General features: G+C 46.8%; 1 protein-coding gene across 2 annotated transcripts in view; it reads left to right on the forward strand.

Moving 5' to 3' along the window:
* The first annotated feature begins 1,266 nt into the window (after positions 1 to 1,266).
* Positions 1,267 to 14,276, forward strand: part of ITGAE (integrin subunit alpha E) — a 72,486-nt gene continuing 59,476 nt past the window's right edge. Inside the window, exon 1 of one of the 2 annotated variants that reach the window (XM_047832069.1) lies at positions 1,267 to 1,755. In XM_047832069.1, the coding sequence (XP_047688025.1) occupies positions 1,731 to 1,755 (25 nt within the window). In that variant the 5' untranslated portion in view covers positions 1,267 to 1,730. Of the gene's footprint in view, positions 1,756 to 4,644; positions 4,716 to 14,276 lie in introns of those variants that run through there. The other variant, XM_047832070.1, reaches the window with a different exon arrangement.

Consider the following 14,276-nt stretch of genomic DNA (forward strand, 5'->3'; position numbering starts at 1 on the left):
ATTTCAGATTGTGATCACTAAAGTGGGACTTTCCTGTGCTATAAATAAAACTCTAGAGTATGGGTGGTACTAACCTGCCAAAACCAGTAACCCGTCCTAGGCTTCTTACCTGTTTTTGTTTGAGCAATTCTAGAGGCCCTCTCTGCATGACCAGATTCTTCAGTAGCTGAAACTTTGTGTTATCTCCAGTTGTCTGTCACCCTCACCCCTGACTGGTGTAGGTTAGTTAGTGAAGGCAGGAGGCCCACACCATTGGCAGGAGAGGAGACATGACCTTTCTGTCCCTTCCTGGGTGTTGTGTGTTTACCTGTGTGACACATCCCCTCTTGTCATTGGCAAGGATTAGAGGGCCCATGAGCAGTAGGCAGCACTTTTAGCTCAAGTAGGGTGTCTTTTGGGGAGGGTCAAATAGAGTGCCAGAGGCTGGGCCTGAAGCCTGGGGACTCATTTTGCCTCCCATACAAACTGGAAAAGACTGAACAAATCCCTTCACCTCTCTGGATATCAGTTTCTCTGTCAGATGAAGGGCTCAACTGGGATTGTCTCCTGGTTTCCTTGTAGTGCTAATGTTGTGTTCTAGGATCTTTGCTCTAGTTTTCCAAAGACCATTAGGAACCTAAGTTGAACAGGAAGGAGGTAGGGGCGAGCAAGAGGCCCAAGTCCTTGGACCCTTGGTCCGTAAATCCGTAAACCAACCCCTCAGGGAAAACCAAGAGGATCCTCTTCCATGCTCCCCCCCCATTAAGCCCACCTTCCCCAACACACAAACACACACACACACACACACACACACACACACACACACACACACCATTCAGTGTTTTGGTTTTTTTAGGAGGTAGTCCACTGTATTAGGTTGGGCTGCCATAACAAAATATCATTGACTGAGTGGCTTAAACAACAGAAATTTATTTTCTCACAGTCTTGAGGCTGAAAAGCCAAGATCAGGATGCTAGCATAGGTCAAGATCTGGTGAGGTCTCTTCTCGGCTTGTAGACAGACATGGTGTCTTCACATGGCCTTTCCTTGGTACATGCACGTGGAGAGAGAGATCTCTCTTCCTTTTCTAAGGCCACTAAGCCTATTGATTAAGGCCCTATCTTTATGGCCTTAATTATCTCCTTTAGGATCTTTAGGCTCTATCTCGAATGTACTTACTCACATTGGGGCGTATAGCTTCAACATGTGAATTTGGCAGCTGGGAGGTGGGTGGTACACAATTTAGTCCATGACACCCAGTAATGCAAAAAACCCAGTATATGTTTGTGAAATGAGGTCTCTGCTTTTAAAAGCTCACAAACTGGGAAGGATTTAGACCAATGGATGTGAGGGTAGTAGGGTTGTAGTGGTTCAGAGTCCTGGCTCACGAGGAAATACACCTGTCTTGAGTCCCAACTCTCCACTTACTAGCCATATGGCCTTGGGCAAGTCACTTAACCTCTCGGATCCATCATCCTCATTTGGGAAGTCAGGATAGCCAAGTAGGGTGGCTGTTAGGATAAGCTGAGGGCCTTGCATGGAAGGCCCTTGGCATTGAGTCTGGCACTCCCTCCTTAGCGCTCAAATGGTAGTGATTCCTACTGCTCTTCAGACTTCCCCTAGCTCCCTTTGCCAGCTCTGTCCTCTACTGCAGTCCTGTCTTAATAAGTCCTCACTTCCAAATTCCCTCTTCCTAGCTTCCCAGGACTCAAGAAGGCCAATGGGTAGTTAGAAACCTGTGCCTTGAGGCTATGAGGAACAGCCCCGCATCCACTGGTGAGTGCAGACATCAGGAGCTTTTGACTCGCTCTCAAGGCAGAGCAGTTAGTTTTTTTACCTCTTGCTGAACAGATCTTCTCTATTCTCTTAACCTTTAAGACTTTATTTTGAAATAATTCCAAAATTACAGAAAAGTTTCGAGGGTAGGACAAAGAATATTTTGCCGTATTTTATCATTCATTCCTTCCCTTCTCCCCTCTGTCTCCGTGCCTTCCACCTTCCCCCCACTCCACAGCTCCCCACCTCTAAAGCATGAACTATTTGAGAATTATTTGCATACATCCTGCCCCTTTACCCCTAAATATTTTAGTATACATTTCCTAAGAATAAGGATAATCTCTCATATGACCATGATACAGTTATCAAATTCAGGAAACACGTAATTTTATCTGGTCAGTACAGTGATATCTAATCTTTAGTTCATGTTTCAATTTTGCCAATTATCCCAATAAGGTTTCTTAAAGCTTTTTTTTTTTTTTTTTTTTTTTTTCTGCTCTGGGATCCAATCCAGGATCACACTGCATTTTGTGTCCTCTCCTTAGTCTTCTTTAACCTGGAACAATTTCTTAACCTTTGTCTTATGATATTGATGTTTTTGAAGAGTTCAGTCCAGTTATGTTGTGGAATGTCCCTCAAGTTGGTTCCTTAACATTTGTCTAAAGCCTGTATGAGGCTGTGTGAGTGGAAGCATTGTACAGCACAGTCTGACTCTTTGTTTGGGATCTTAAGTTTTTATGTGTGGGGACAGCAGTTACTGTCAAATGGGCTTGAAGGGCCTTTGTGTGCTCATGATTAGGAGTCTGCCATGCTGACACCACCAAGCTTGGATAAATACATCTTTGAGGGATGCAGGATGAGTCTGCATTCTAGGAGTCTCCAAAGATGCAGAAGTGGCCCTGCGCCCTGTCCACCCTCCTCCGGTCATCACCTTGGCTTGACCTCCTGAGGTGTCCTGAAGTTTACACTCCAGACATGAAGTCCTGCTCTTAGAAATCTTGAGCAAGCTGCAGTCCTGGGTTCTAGCCTGTCCCTACTGCTGATCTACTCCGTGGCCTGAGGCTACTCTCTCTGCCCGCTCTGGGCCAGCGGTGGGGAGAGGAGCCTCTCCTGGCTCTGCCATGTGCCCCTGGCACTCCAAACAAGTGTGGAATAGGGGGAGAGTTACTGAACCCTGGAGTGGTAGGAAGACTGGCCAGGCCTCTTACCTGTGACAAGGTTAAGCCAATTTGGATGGCTTTCATTGTGATCTGGCAGGCAGAGCATCAGACCTAGAATTTCATTTTTTTTGTTGTTTCTTTTTCTTTTTCTTTTTTAGCAGGCCAAATAATGAATACATTGTAATCTCTGTTCAAGCAACCATATAGCATCGGGGAAGTTAGGTTGTAGGTATTTTGTCAGACCAAAGCAGACAATGCAAAAATGTTTTAAGTGTCATTGATCTCCACAAGACTTTGGCCAAGTAAGCTTTCAGTGTGACAAACAAAATAAAATTGATTTTCATCTATATAGTCATTAAGCCGACACCCTTGTCTGCCTTAACACTTAACATTAACACTCGAGTGCTCTTCCCGGGGATGCAAACATGTGAGAGACAAAATGTCCTGCCTTTTTGAATGTAACTTAATTAAAATTAAATTAAAAATTCAGCTCCTCAGTTGCACTGGCAACATTTCAAGGGCTTAGTAGCCACATGTGGCTCTTGACTGCTGTGTTGGACAATGCAGATCTAGAACATCATAGTTCTGCTGGACGATGCTCTGTACTTCCAACAATCTGGGAAGTAGGGGTGCAGGCGACACTTCCTTAAGCGACAGACTTGCTCACACATGGAAAATTGACAAATTGTGAAGTTAGCTTTTAAATATGGTTGCAGACTATTGGCAGTTGGGGTGCTGGATTGGATCAGAGGTATGCTGGACTTATGGAATTTTACCTCATCTGTTGTCCTGGTACCTTAGAGCTGTTTTATTTTGTTTTGCTTTATTTTATTTTATTTTATTTTATGTTATTTTATTTTATTTTATTTTTTCTTTTAAAGTTTATTTATTTTGAGAGATGCAGAGATAGTATGACTAGGGGAGGGGCAGAGAGAGAGAGGAAGAGAGAGATAGAGAATCCCAAGCAGGCTCCACACCAACAGTGCACAGCCTGATGTGGGGCTCGAACTCACGAAACCGTGAGATCATGACCTGAGCTGAAACCGAGAGTTGGATGCTTAACCGACTGAGCCACCCAGGCACCCCACCTCAGAGCTCTTTTAAATTACTCCCCACAGTATGGTACTATAGTCAGGTTTTAAAGAGAATGTAGCCAAAGCTGAATTCACTGAGCCAGTGTTTTCAGTTAGTGCATTGGGTCTTTCAACTTACCAGGCCCTCCATAGTCTCAGGGCCTTGAGTGTGGGAGCCAGGTGCAAGAGCCCGGTTTCTAGCTGTGGGAGCACTTGCAGTGGGAAGGGGACCTCATTCTCTCTGCTGAGGCAAACACCACCAAGGACCATAGGCTGGGTGTTGGGCTGAGGCATCTGGTGGTAGGTACTAGGACAGGGGAGGGGACTGGGACTCTCACACACATGAATGGTAAACAATGGCCAAGTTAATACTCCTACATTCAGACATCTTGTTGACGAGGACATCCAGAACTATGTTCCTAGGCCAAACCTCGGGCTCATCGTTCACAGAAGTGTGCCTGATGGAGCAGGGCTGACGAATGTCTCTAAGCTTCCAGAACCCAGCCCACAACTGCTGAGGAAGCCACACAGCTAGCTGTGTACAAGTGGGAACCTCCGTGTCTACTTTAAAGTGCTTATCTGCTTGTGGGTCCTTGCTTTTGTGTGTCTCTGACCCCGCCTTCTGGCCACCCAAGCTGAAGAGGGGAAGCTGAATAGGCCGAGGTCCACACTGCTGCCTCTGCTCCAGCTAGGATGTGGCTCTTCCACACTCTGCTCCACATGACCAGTAAGTCAGCCTCACCCCCTGCCCTGAGAGACTGCTGTGCCCTCAGCACAGCCTGTCTGTCTAAATGGGGCTCACTCAGAGCCAGAAGTCAGAGAAAGTGGGGAATCCCTCAGGGAGGTACTCTTGCTTGCTGGATCCCCAGCCTTGCTCAGAAGGGCTTCTGAGGCTATTGATGGTGCCAACAGCCTGTGGCTTCAGATTCCAGAGCTCTGCCGCCCTGCCTCCTCCAGCCAGCCTCCCCTCCCCGCCCTGGGCTTTCTCTCTACAGCACCCCTTACGGGCGGGTCCCTGGGTCTGTGTGAGTTTGTTCTGAACACGGAGGTTGATGATGCCCATCCTGCCCAGTAGAGCACCCTCTTCCATCACAGACGGGTTCAGCTGAGGAGGGTGAGGGCCCTGTGAGAAGGTGAGCATGGAGGAGAGACGGGGGCAGGTGTCTGTGTGGCAGAAGGCGAATGTACTGGGGGAGTCTGCTTCCTGTTTCTGATGTTAGGGCCGGTATGAGAACCTGTGTGTGGGCAGAGGGGGCCACTTCCTTTTCTCCCAGATTGGGGGTCCCATTTCTAGGAGACCATGGAAACCACTTGGGGCAAGCCAAGCCATGAGCCGGCAACTGCCCAGATGGCCTCGGTTGAGATTCAACATGGTCAGCGAGTCCCTGGAGGCCGCTCAGATCAAGCCAGCGTGGTCCAGCCTAGTGATCTGGACAAGCTTCCCCAGGGGTCTCCTGCATTGGGCAGAAACTTGACAGAAGAATGAGATGGACATCAGGCAGATACAGTTTCAAGGCTCTTGGGAGCCTGAGTTCTCCCTGAAGGATGGGCAGGGGCAAGCAAGTGAGTACTAGACAGTGTCTGAGAAAGCTGAATCTGTTGTTGGAGGGAACTCAAAATTAGCATCTAGCTGGGGGCCAGGTCACCAGGAGGCAGGCCAAACATGTAGGGCACCAGCAAAGCATACATTTTTGGACACATTTTCATATTTGATGTTCAAAATAGTCATTATGAAAAGGTCAAAAGTTTGTTGAACTTCCTTTTCCTTATTTTACAGTTTAGACTTCTCTTTATTTTCAGTCACATAGTGTGGAGAAAATCTCACACTTTTTATGGCATATGGCTTTGATGCCCCATCACCAAGTATGTCTGAAAAAGATGCTTAGACTAGACTCTGGTCCTCCCCCCTCTCAGAATGGAGGAGGTGACTGGGTCCCAGAGAGGTGCAGTGACTGTCGGGGGTTACAAGCAAGTACCAGTAGAAATGGGGCTCAAGCTCAGGCCTCTGTCCTGCCTCCCAAATTCTAGACTACCCCATGGCCTGGGATGCTAACCCTGGCATCATTTGGGGCTCCTGCTAGTCTCTGTTTCCTGTGGCCTAAGGCATGACCAGCCATTGCCCCAGCACCTTTTTCAGTAATGTCAATCCAAGAGACATTTATCAAAGTCCTTCTGGGGCCTAGACAGTCCCCAGGCCAATGGACAGCAGAGAGCAAGATGGAGCAGCCTTGCAATGAGGTCACTGAGCCCTCAGCTTGGCTAAGCTAAGGAAAGGGTGTAAGAGCAAGGCCCCAGCGGCTCCAGTCCGAGTGGGAGAAATAAAGCTGTGACAGTTCTGCTCTGAGCTGTGAGGTGGGATGGAGGGATGGACCAATCCTGAAGAGCTTCCTGGAGGAGGTGAGACTGGTGCTGAGTCTTAAGGGCTGGGGAGAGTCTGAGAAAGTGACAAGGAGATGCAGCGAAGGTGGGAGGGACCCCTCAGACTATGACTCCAGGTCCAGGGCCTTGAATGACTCCAGGCTGGGCCTCTCTAGGCTGGAGAGAATCCAGACTGTTCCTGGCCTGACCCTGACCTTCCACCCTTCCCAAGCCACCCACAGCGGTGTCCACTTCTCATCTGTGGGAGCAGATGAGATAATATCAGTTATCAAAGAGTTTTCTAGTCAGGAACAGATACACAGACACACTGTGATGCTGGAGCTACCCATACCCACACCCCTAGCCCCATCTCATCCTGCTACCGTGCAGCCTGCTATCCCCAGGTTAGTTTTTACACTTAAGTCATTCTGTGACCCCAGCCACTTCACTTCTCTTCCCTGGGTCACCTTACAATGGTGAAGAAGGAGCCAGAAGTCTAGGGCCCGCTGTGCTGTCGCACCAACTTCAGGCTGAGGCCTGTGGCCCTGCTGGGCCCTTGTGGGGGGGTGGGAAGGTGTCAGTCCTGGTTCTGCCCCAGGAACACCCCTATATTTGTGTGCAATTATATAATGACAAACCTTGGTTGTTAGGGATGGGGGACCGTGGTGTCCAATGTGGGCCTGAGGATGGAGGAGGCCTTTGGCAAGTATAGAGTGCTGGAGTGAGGCGGGGGGTGTTTCTGTGTAGAAACAGTATGGACAAAGATGGGGAGTGTGAGGAGTCTGTTCAGGAAGATGCAGGGCAAGGCTTGAGTGAGAGCAGAAGGCTGTCTGCTCTGACATTGTCTATCCTGCACCCCCTACCCCCAGCCAGAACATGCTGAGCCCTGGGGGTGAGCGTGTACCAATCCCTGTCCTGGGTCCCCTGTGTGAAGAGAAAGTCGGCTGCACTCACACACAGAGAAACCTCTAGCCCCAGCCAGCAGATCCATTGAGGATTCCTTCAGGTCTCCCGCGTGGGGGATGGGTAAAGGGCATTGCAAGCAGAGGAAAAACATCTGCGAAGTGCGGTGTTTGTGGACAAGCCAGGTGTGGACTGTAGGCCACTTGGGAACCAGATGTCTCCAACGTGGGCTGGGAGGTCGGCTTATAGGGTATATATGGGGGGCATGTGGGGCAGTCAGGCTGGAGAGGTCCAGGGTGCTGGTGGGCAGTGTGGAGGGCCAGAGTACCAGGCTAAGGGAGCTTAGACCTCACCCAGAGGGGAACGGGAAGCCACAGCAGATCTTGAGCAGGGTGGCAACAGTGAGACTTGCACGTTGGGAGGTGGAGTCCTGGAGAAAGGCGAGACGATGAGGCTCCTGTGTGAAAGACTGGTGTGGGTGGGTGGGTTGAAGGTGGGCTCCTCTGTGGGACAGGCACCTTGCAGGCAGCTCTGAGGCAAGAGCTTCCCCAAGGCCCTTCTGGGTGTTCTGAGTGGCGGGTCAGGACACCTGACTCTAGTCCCAGTTCTACAGCCAGCTCCTAGTATAAATTTGGGCAAACCATTCCCCCTGGGCCTGAGTTTGCTAAACAGAGACTAGTGCCGTGAGAATGTGTATTTAAAATGCCCAGTGTGTTGGGGGAAGATAGATGGTTGAGGGGGAAGCAATGCTGGCTGACAGGATGGAGGGAGGGTCTTATTCTGACTCAGCAGGCCTATGTGGCTGGAGACAGCTCAGGGGAGGCAGCCTTGTGGGTAGTGTGGTGACAGACACTGGTTTGGCTGGGCTCTCATGTCTGACAGCACACGAGAGGGGCTTGAGATGGAGGGTAAGGCTGTCAGAGGGAGCATGACAGGCTCTCCCTTGTGGCTTTACGCTGACGTCAGCACCCACACTGGGCCTCCGGTGTGTCAGACACTGGGCAGGCATTGCCCTATTTGCTCTGCACAGCACAGCCCTCTATCACAGATGGGGAAGCAGGTGAGGTGACAAGCCCAAGGTCCTTAAGTAACTCGGTGGCAAAGCAAGATTTGAACACAGGACTGTCTCCCTCTAGGACCCATGCTATTTTTTCTGTTTCAGTAGGAAAGGAAGCAGTTGCCCGATCTAGGGACAGCCCAAGCAAAAGTAAAATGCCAGGGGCCTGGAGGGAGTCTGCTCTAGCAAGGTGGCCTATGGCTGGCAGATCCTAGGCACCAGCCAGCTCTCAGGGTGGGTGCTGGTAACTGGGAAAGCTCAGTGAATATGGTGCTACCCTCCACACACGTTCTCGTGCCACTGTGCCTGCACAGGAGGTTCTCGCTGACCTCATTACCAACTATCTAACCCAGAGCTCTGCCCAGGCTCAGTGAGCTGCTGGCACAGCTGGGAGCTGTGCCCAGCTTCTGGGACCATTCGTGACCCTCTTGTCTGTTTACCAACCCCTCAGTGCCTCCAGCTTTTACTAAAGCCTTTGGAATTAGGCAGACCTGGGCCCTAGACACAAGTATTCAATCTGCTGATGGGCCACAAGCAAATCATTCAACTTCTCTGAGCCTCAGCACCCAGTGTGGTGCCTGGAAGGAATCAGGTGCTCCGGGAGGGTAGCTGTGATTGGTCTCCTCCCCTTTCCCACCCCTCAGGGTTCTTGCTCCACGATCCCTCAGTTGAGAACAGCAAAAATGGGGCCAGGGGTGGGGTGGGGAACAGGAATCTCTGACCTACTCTGACAGTTCCAGGACACCTCTTCTGGGCCCGGCCCTGTGCTGAACTGGGCTTTGTGGTTAGGGGGTTGTCATGGATGACTCAGATTAGGTCACATTTTGGGGGGAGACAGACTTAATCACAGATCACTCTGACCTAGACAGGATTTAGTCAGAGCCAGACAGAGACACTGCGGGATGTGGTGGGGGCTCAGGGACCAGTGAGTTACTCTGGCTGAGAATCTGGATTAGTGCCTGAGCAGGTCCCCAAAGATGGGACAGAGGTGAGAGCAAGGAAGACATGCGGGCAGAGGGAACTGCTTGTGCAAAGGCCCAGAGGTGGGAGGTATGGGGATGGTGTTCAGGGAGTGAGGTGTAGAGGAGCTTGAAGCGGCTGGAGAGCAGACCTGGCAGAAGGGGCACTGGGCTGGGCAGGGAGATGCCGCAGATGCCCAGGTGAGGAGACTGGACTTACCTCAGGGGTTTCAAACCATGTCTATCAGTTACATGGTAAAACGGGAAAGAAAGCCCCCTAATCACTCCTTGCAAGAAGAAGCTGCTCGTTCTTACTTTTTAATTCTCTCCTACTCAGTTTGCTTACCCTAACCTGCCTGACCAACAAACACAGGGCTTGGTGTAAAATGAGCCAAAGAGCCTGAGCCCAATCCTCCTGTATTCATGGAGAACAGTGCTCCCCATTCCCCACGTAGGGTCTTGATCTAGAACCCTTGAGGATCCATGGGTTGGCTACAGAGGTGCCTGTGAGCCCTGTTCACTCATCTAGCACGCACTAGGTGTAGGCCACCTACCAGGCCCTGGGATGACATGATGAACAAGGCTGACGCCCAGTCTTTGCCCTCAGAGGGGCTCACCGGTGGTGGGAGAAAGAGTCACAGGCAATAAATAAACAAGGAGATAAGCAGGAGAGTTTCAGTTTGTGATCGAAGGTTTGCAGGGGTACACAGGGCCCAGATAGGGGTCTGGAGGTCAGGAAGGCCTCTTGGAGGAGTTGAATGGTGAAGATGGCAAGGCAGGAGATCACCTCGGAGTAGAGAAGAGGTAAGACTTGGGCATAGATACAATTGGGTGCGTGGGGAAGGCTCTGATGCTCTCATCCCATTCTCAAAGTGATCCATGGCCCCCAGACAGGGAACAGCTTGCGGTCTGGTCGTGTTTTGTGCATTGTACTTTGGGTGATGGCAGGGAGAACACGAATAACAGCTGCGGGTAACTTGGGATGTAGGTTTGTTCATTCACTGCTGCTGCTGTTGTTTTCTCAACCCCACTCTGCCCCCATTCATTCAGTGGTCTCATGAAGAGAATCCTCAGGGAAATTTTTTGTTTTGTTTTTTTTCTGCTTCCCCAGGAGAAGTTTTTCCTCTGATTTTGTGGACACTGTGAATAATATAGCTTATCATCTTCATCCTTACTTTGGCTTCAAGGAAGTTTATCCATTTATACAGTTTTTCAAGAAATCATTTTATGAGGCACCCACTGTGTACCTGTACTGTGTTCAGAGCCCAAAGTGGGGCTCACCACAGAAGGTGCTAGTACTTGCTGACGCACAGGTTAGCTGTTAGCCTCCTTCCTGGTTTAATTGTGCCCTTCCATGTTCACCCCGCTTTTTCTGTCATTTTCCTTCCTTTTGCCTGCCTCCTTATTTTAAAATAAGTTTTATCTTTTTTTTAAAAATTTTTTTTTAACGTTTATTTATTTTTGAGACAGAGAGAGACAGAGCATGAACGGGGGAGGGTCAGAGAGAGGGAGACACAGAATCTGAAACAGGCTCCAGGCTCTGAGTTGTCAGCACAGAGCCCGATGCGGGGCTCAAACCCACGAACCGTGAGATCATGACCTGAGCCGAAGTCGGACGCTTAACCGACCGAGCCACCCAGGCACCCCAAAATAAGTTTTATCTTAATGCATTGTATACTTTTATGAGTTGCCACAAATCATTCTGGGCAAGGCCGAGGTATAAAGGGAACGAAATAAAGTACAGGTGGCTGCTTTGTGCGGGTTCAGGGAGAGGGCCTGGGAATTGAGAAATGAGAGCTCGAACACTGCCCTCTCACATTGTGCCACCTACTTGAGCCTCTGGAAGGTGACTTTTGAACAAAATTTGAAGCATGTACAAAAGCAGAGGAAATAACAGTCACAAACTCAATATACCATCGCCCAGATAGACCGTCACACTGGCTGCATTATTTCACTATCCCTTTTGGTTTCCTTTAAAGCTGTGCTGCTCAAACTTGGTGTTGTGACCAGCAGTCTGGCATCACTGAGGATCTCATTAGACGAGGCTCTCAGTCCCACTCCTGATCCACTGAATCAGAATCTGTATTTTAATAAGAAACTTGGGTGATTCACTAGCACTTTAATGTTTCCGAAACATTATTTTAAGGCAAACCCAAAAAACCATTGTGTCGTTTCACCCCTAAGTACTTCAGTGCAGGTTTCTGAGCTGTGTGGTTATTTCCTCACATAGCCACAATGTTTTTTTAATCACCTAACAAAGTTAAAAATAATTTTGAGGTATTACCTAATGCCCAGTCCACATTCGAATCTTCCTGTCTCCGTTTATCTTTTTATTAACAATAAGTTTGTTCAAGTCAAGATCCAAACGAGGTCCACATTACATTTGGTTGTTGTGCCTCTCTTAGTCTAGAGTGGCCCCCTTGCCAATTTTTTGGTTTGTGTGTCTTTTTGAAGTCTTTCCTTTACTGCAGATCTTGGTCACTTTTCTTATAGAACAGCTTCATTCAGGGTTTGTGTGTTTCCTCCTTTCGGTGCAGTTTGTCTTCTATCCCCTGAATTTCCCAAAACCTGGATGTTGGTGGCAATGACTTCATTAAATTCAGGTTTAACTGTTTTGGCAAACACACTCTAAAACTTTTGGGGGGTTGTGACATACTTCCTGGATTTATCTCACTCCCCCCTTTTTGTTTCTTTTGCCAAAGTATTTTAAAGACTTGCTAATCAAAATGTGGTCTGAGGACCAGCAGCGTGGGCATCACTTGGGAGCTTGTTAGGAACACGGAGTCTAGGGCTCCTATAATCTTCCTGTGGTGTCACACTCAGAGGGACATATGTCTGAGGACCCAGTATTCCTGGGGACATTAAGATTGGCTGGTGGGCTCAGGTGGTGTCAGTCTAATTGTAAAGTTTTCTACCAAACTTTCTTCTAGTAGTTTCATCCATTGATGGTCATGGCCTGAATTAATTATTGTATAATGGCTTGCCAAATTGTGTTTTTATGATTCTATTATTCTTCCCCCATCAACTAGAACTATTTGGTGATCCTGAAATTCAATTTATATAGGAAAGACAAGAAAACTACTTAATATTTTCCTTTTAGTAAACAATTTTCAGAGTAAAGGGATGGTTGCCCTCATTACCTCCAATGCTAACCAATGCAGTTTTAAAATTTTTGTTTTTGTTTTTTTTTCCTCTCTCCGAAATATTATTATTAACGTATAGAATGTTTATATATTCAGTGTGTTTCAGAAACTTGCGATTATTTTTTTATGTAAACTTTTTTGAATTACACAATAAAATGGACAAATTCAGATTAGTGAATTTTCAAACTAAACCAAATCCATGCCACTAACACCCATTTCAAGAAACAGAGTATGACTAACAGCCCAGAAATACCCTTTATCACTCCCTCCAGTCATTCATTACCTTACCCCCAAGGGTAACACTCTCCTAACTTTCAATAGCATAGATTAGTTTGCCTGTTTTCAACTTTGTATAACTGGAATTATACGATACGATCTGGTTTGTTCCTAGTCTTTCACCCAACACTGTGTTTTTTGAAATGCAGCCACCTTGTTGTAGGTTATTTTCACTGCTGTAGAGTATTCCATTGGTGACTATTCAGTTTATGCTCAACTTGAGTTGATGCTTCCAAATGGTTTCCTAAAGGGGTTGTACTGACTTCCATTCTTATCAGCAGAGTTCTAGTTGCTCCCAATCAGTGTCAACACTTGGTATTGGTTTTTTTGTTTTGGTTTGTTTTGTTTTTTCATTTAACCATTCTGGTAGTTGTGTGGTGGTATTATATGGTGGTTCTAATTTGCCTTTCTCTGAAGTCTAATGAGTGCCTTTTCATTTGATTACTAGCCATTGGATAACATCTTGTGAAACGTCTTTCTGTTAGCTTACATGCATTTTCCTTATTGATCTATAGGAATCTTATGCATATTCTGATAGTCTTTTGTCAGATATTTGTGTTGCAAATATCTCTTCTCACTCTGTCTTGCCTCTTTATTCCCTTAATGGTGTCTTTTGATAAACAGAAGTTCTTAAGTTTAATGAAGATCTATCAGTTATTTCCTTTACATTAGTGTGTTTTGTGTCCTGTTGAAAAAAATATTTGTCTACCCCAGGTCCTTCATTTTCCCTTAAAAACTTTATTGTTTCATTTTTCACATTTAGATATACAGTCTATCTAAATCCACATTTCAGCCCATCAAGAACTTTTGTGTGTGTATGATCGTGTGAGAATAGTCAAGATTAATTTTTTTCAATATTGATATCTCAGTGACCCAGCACCTTTTATTTAAAAGATCATTCTTTCCTCTCTGTTCTTCACTGTCACTTTTGTCATAAAACAGGTGATCATATGTGTTTGTACTCTCTGTTCCACTGGTCTATCTGCCTGTCTGGTGCTAGTATAATTCTGTCTTGACTATAACTTTGTAATGTCTTGGTGACTAATAGTGTAATGTTATCAAGTCCTACAAGTTTGTTATTCTCCCTTAAGAGTGCCAGACTATTCTTGCCTTGTGCAATTTCATATACATTTTTAATTGGCTTGTTAACACACCCCCCTCCCCCCCAATAATTTGCTGAGATTTTGATTAGGATTCCATTGAAGCTATAGATCAATAGAGTGGTAACTGACAACAATTATTGAGTCTTAATTTCATGAACATGATCTATTCCTCCATGCATCTACATCTTTAATATCTCCTAATCTTTTATAGTTTTCAGCATAGAGGTTTTACATATCTTTAAGTAGACTTATTTTTAAGCATTTGATATTTCTATCTTTTGTTAATGACATCTTTAAAAATTGTTCACTCTTTATTTGATCATTGATAGTGTATAGAAGTACAGTGGTTCTTCATATATTGCCTCTGTATCCAGTAACCTTGCTAAAAAGGCTCTTGTTAATTCTCAGTGTTTGTAGATCTGTTGGATTTCTCAGTGTACTTAATAGTTTCACCTACCAATAATGACAGTTTTATTTTTTCCTTTTTAA

Source organism: Prionailurus viverrinus, chromosome E1 (assembly GCF_022837055.1).
Source record: "Prionailurus viverrinus isolate Anna chromosome E1, UM_Priviv_1.0, whole genome shotgun sequence".
NCBI classification, from domain to species: Eukaryota; Metazoa; Chordata; class Mammalia; order Carnivora; family Felidae; genus Prionailurus; species Prionailurus viverrinus.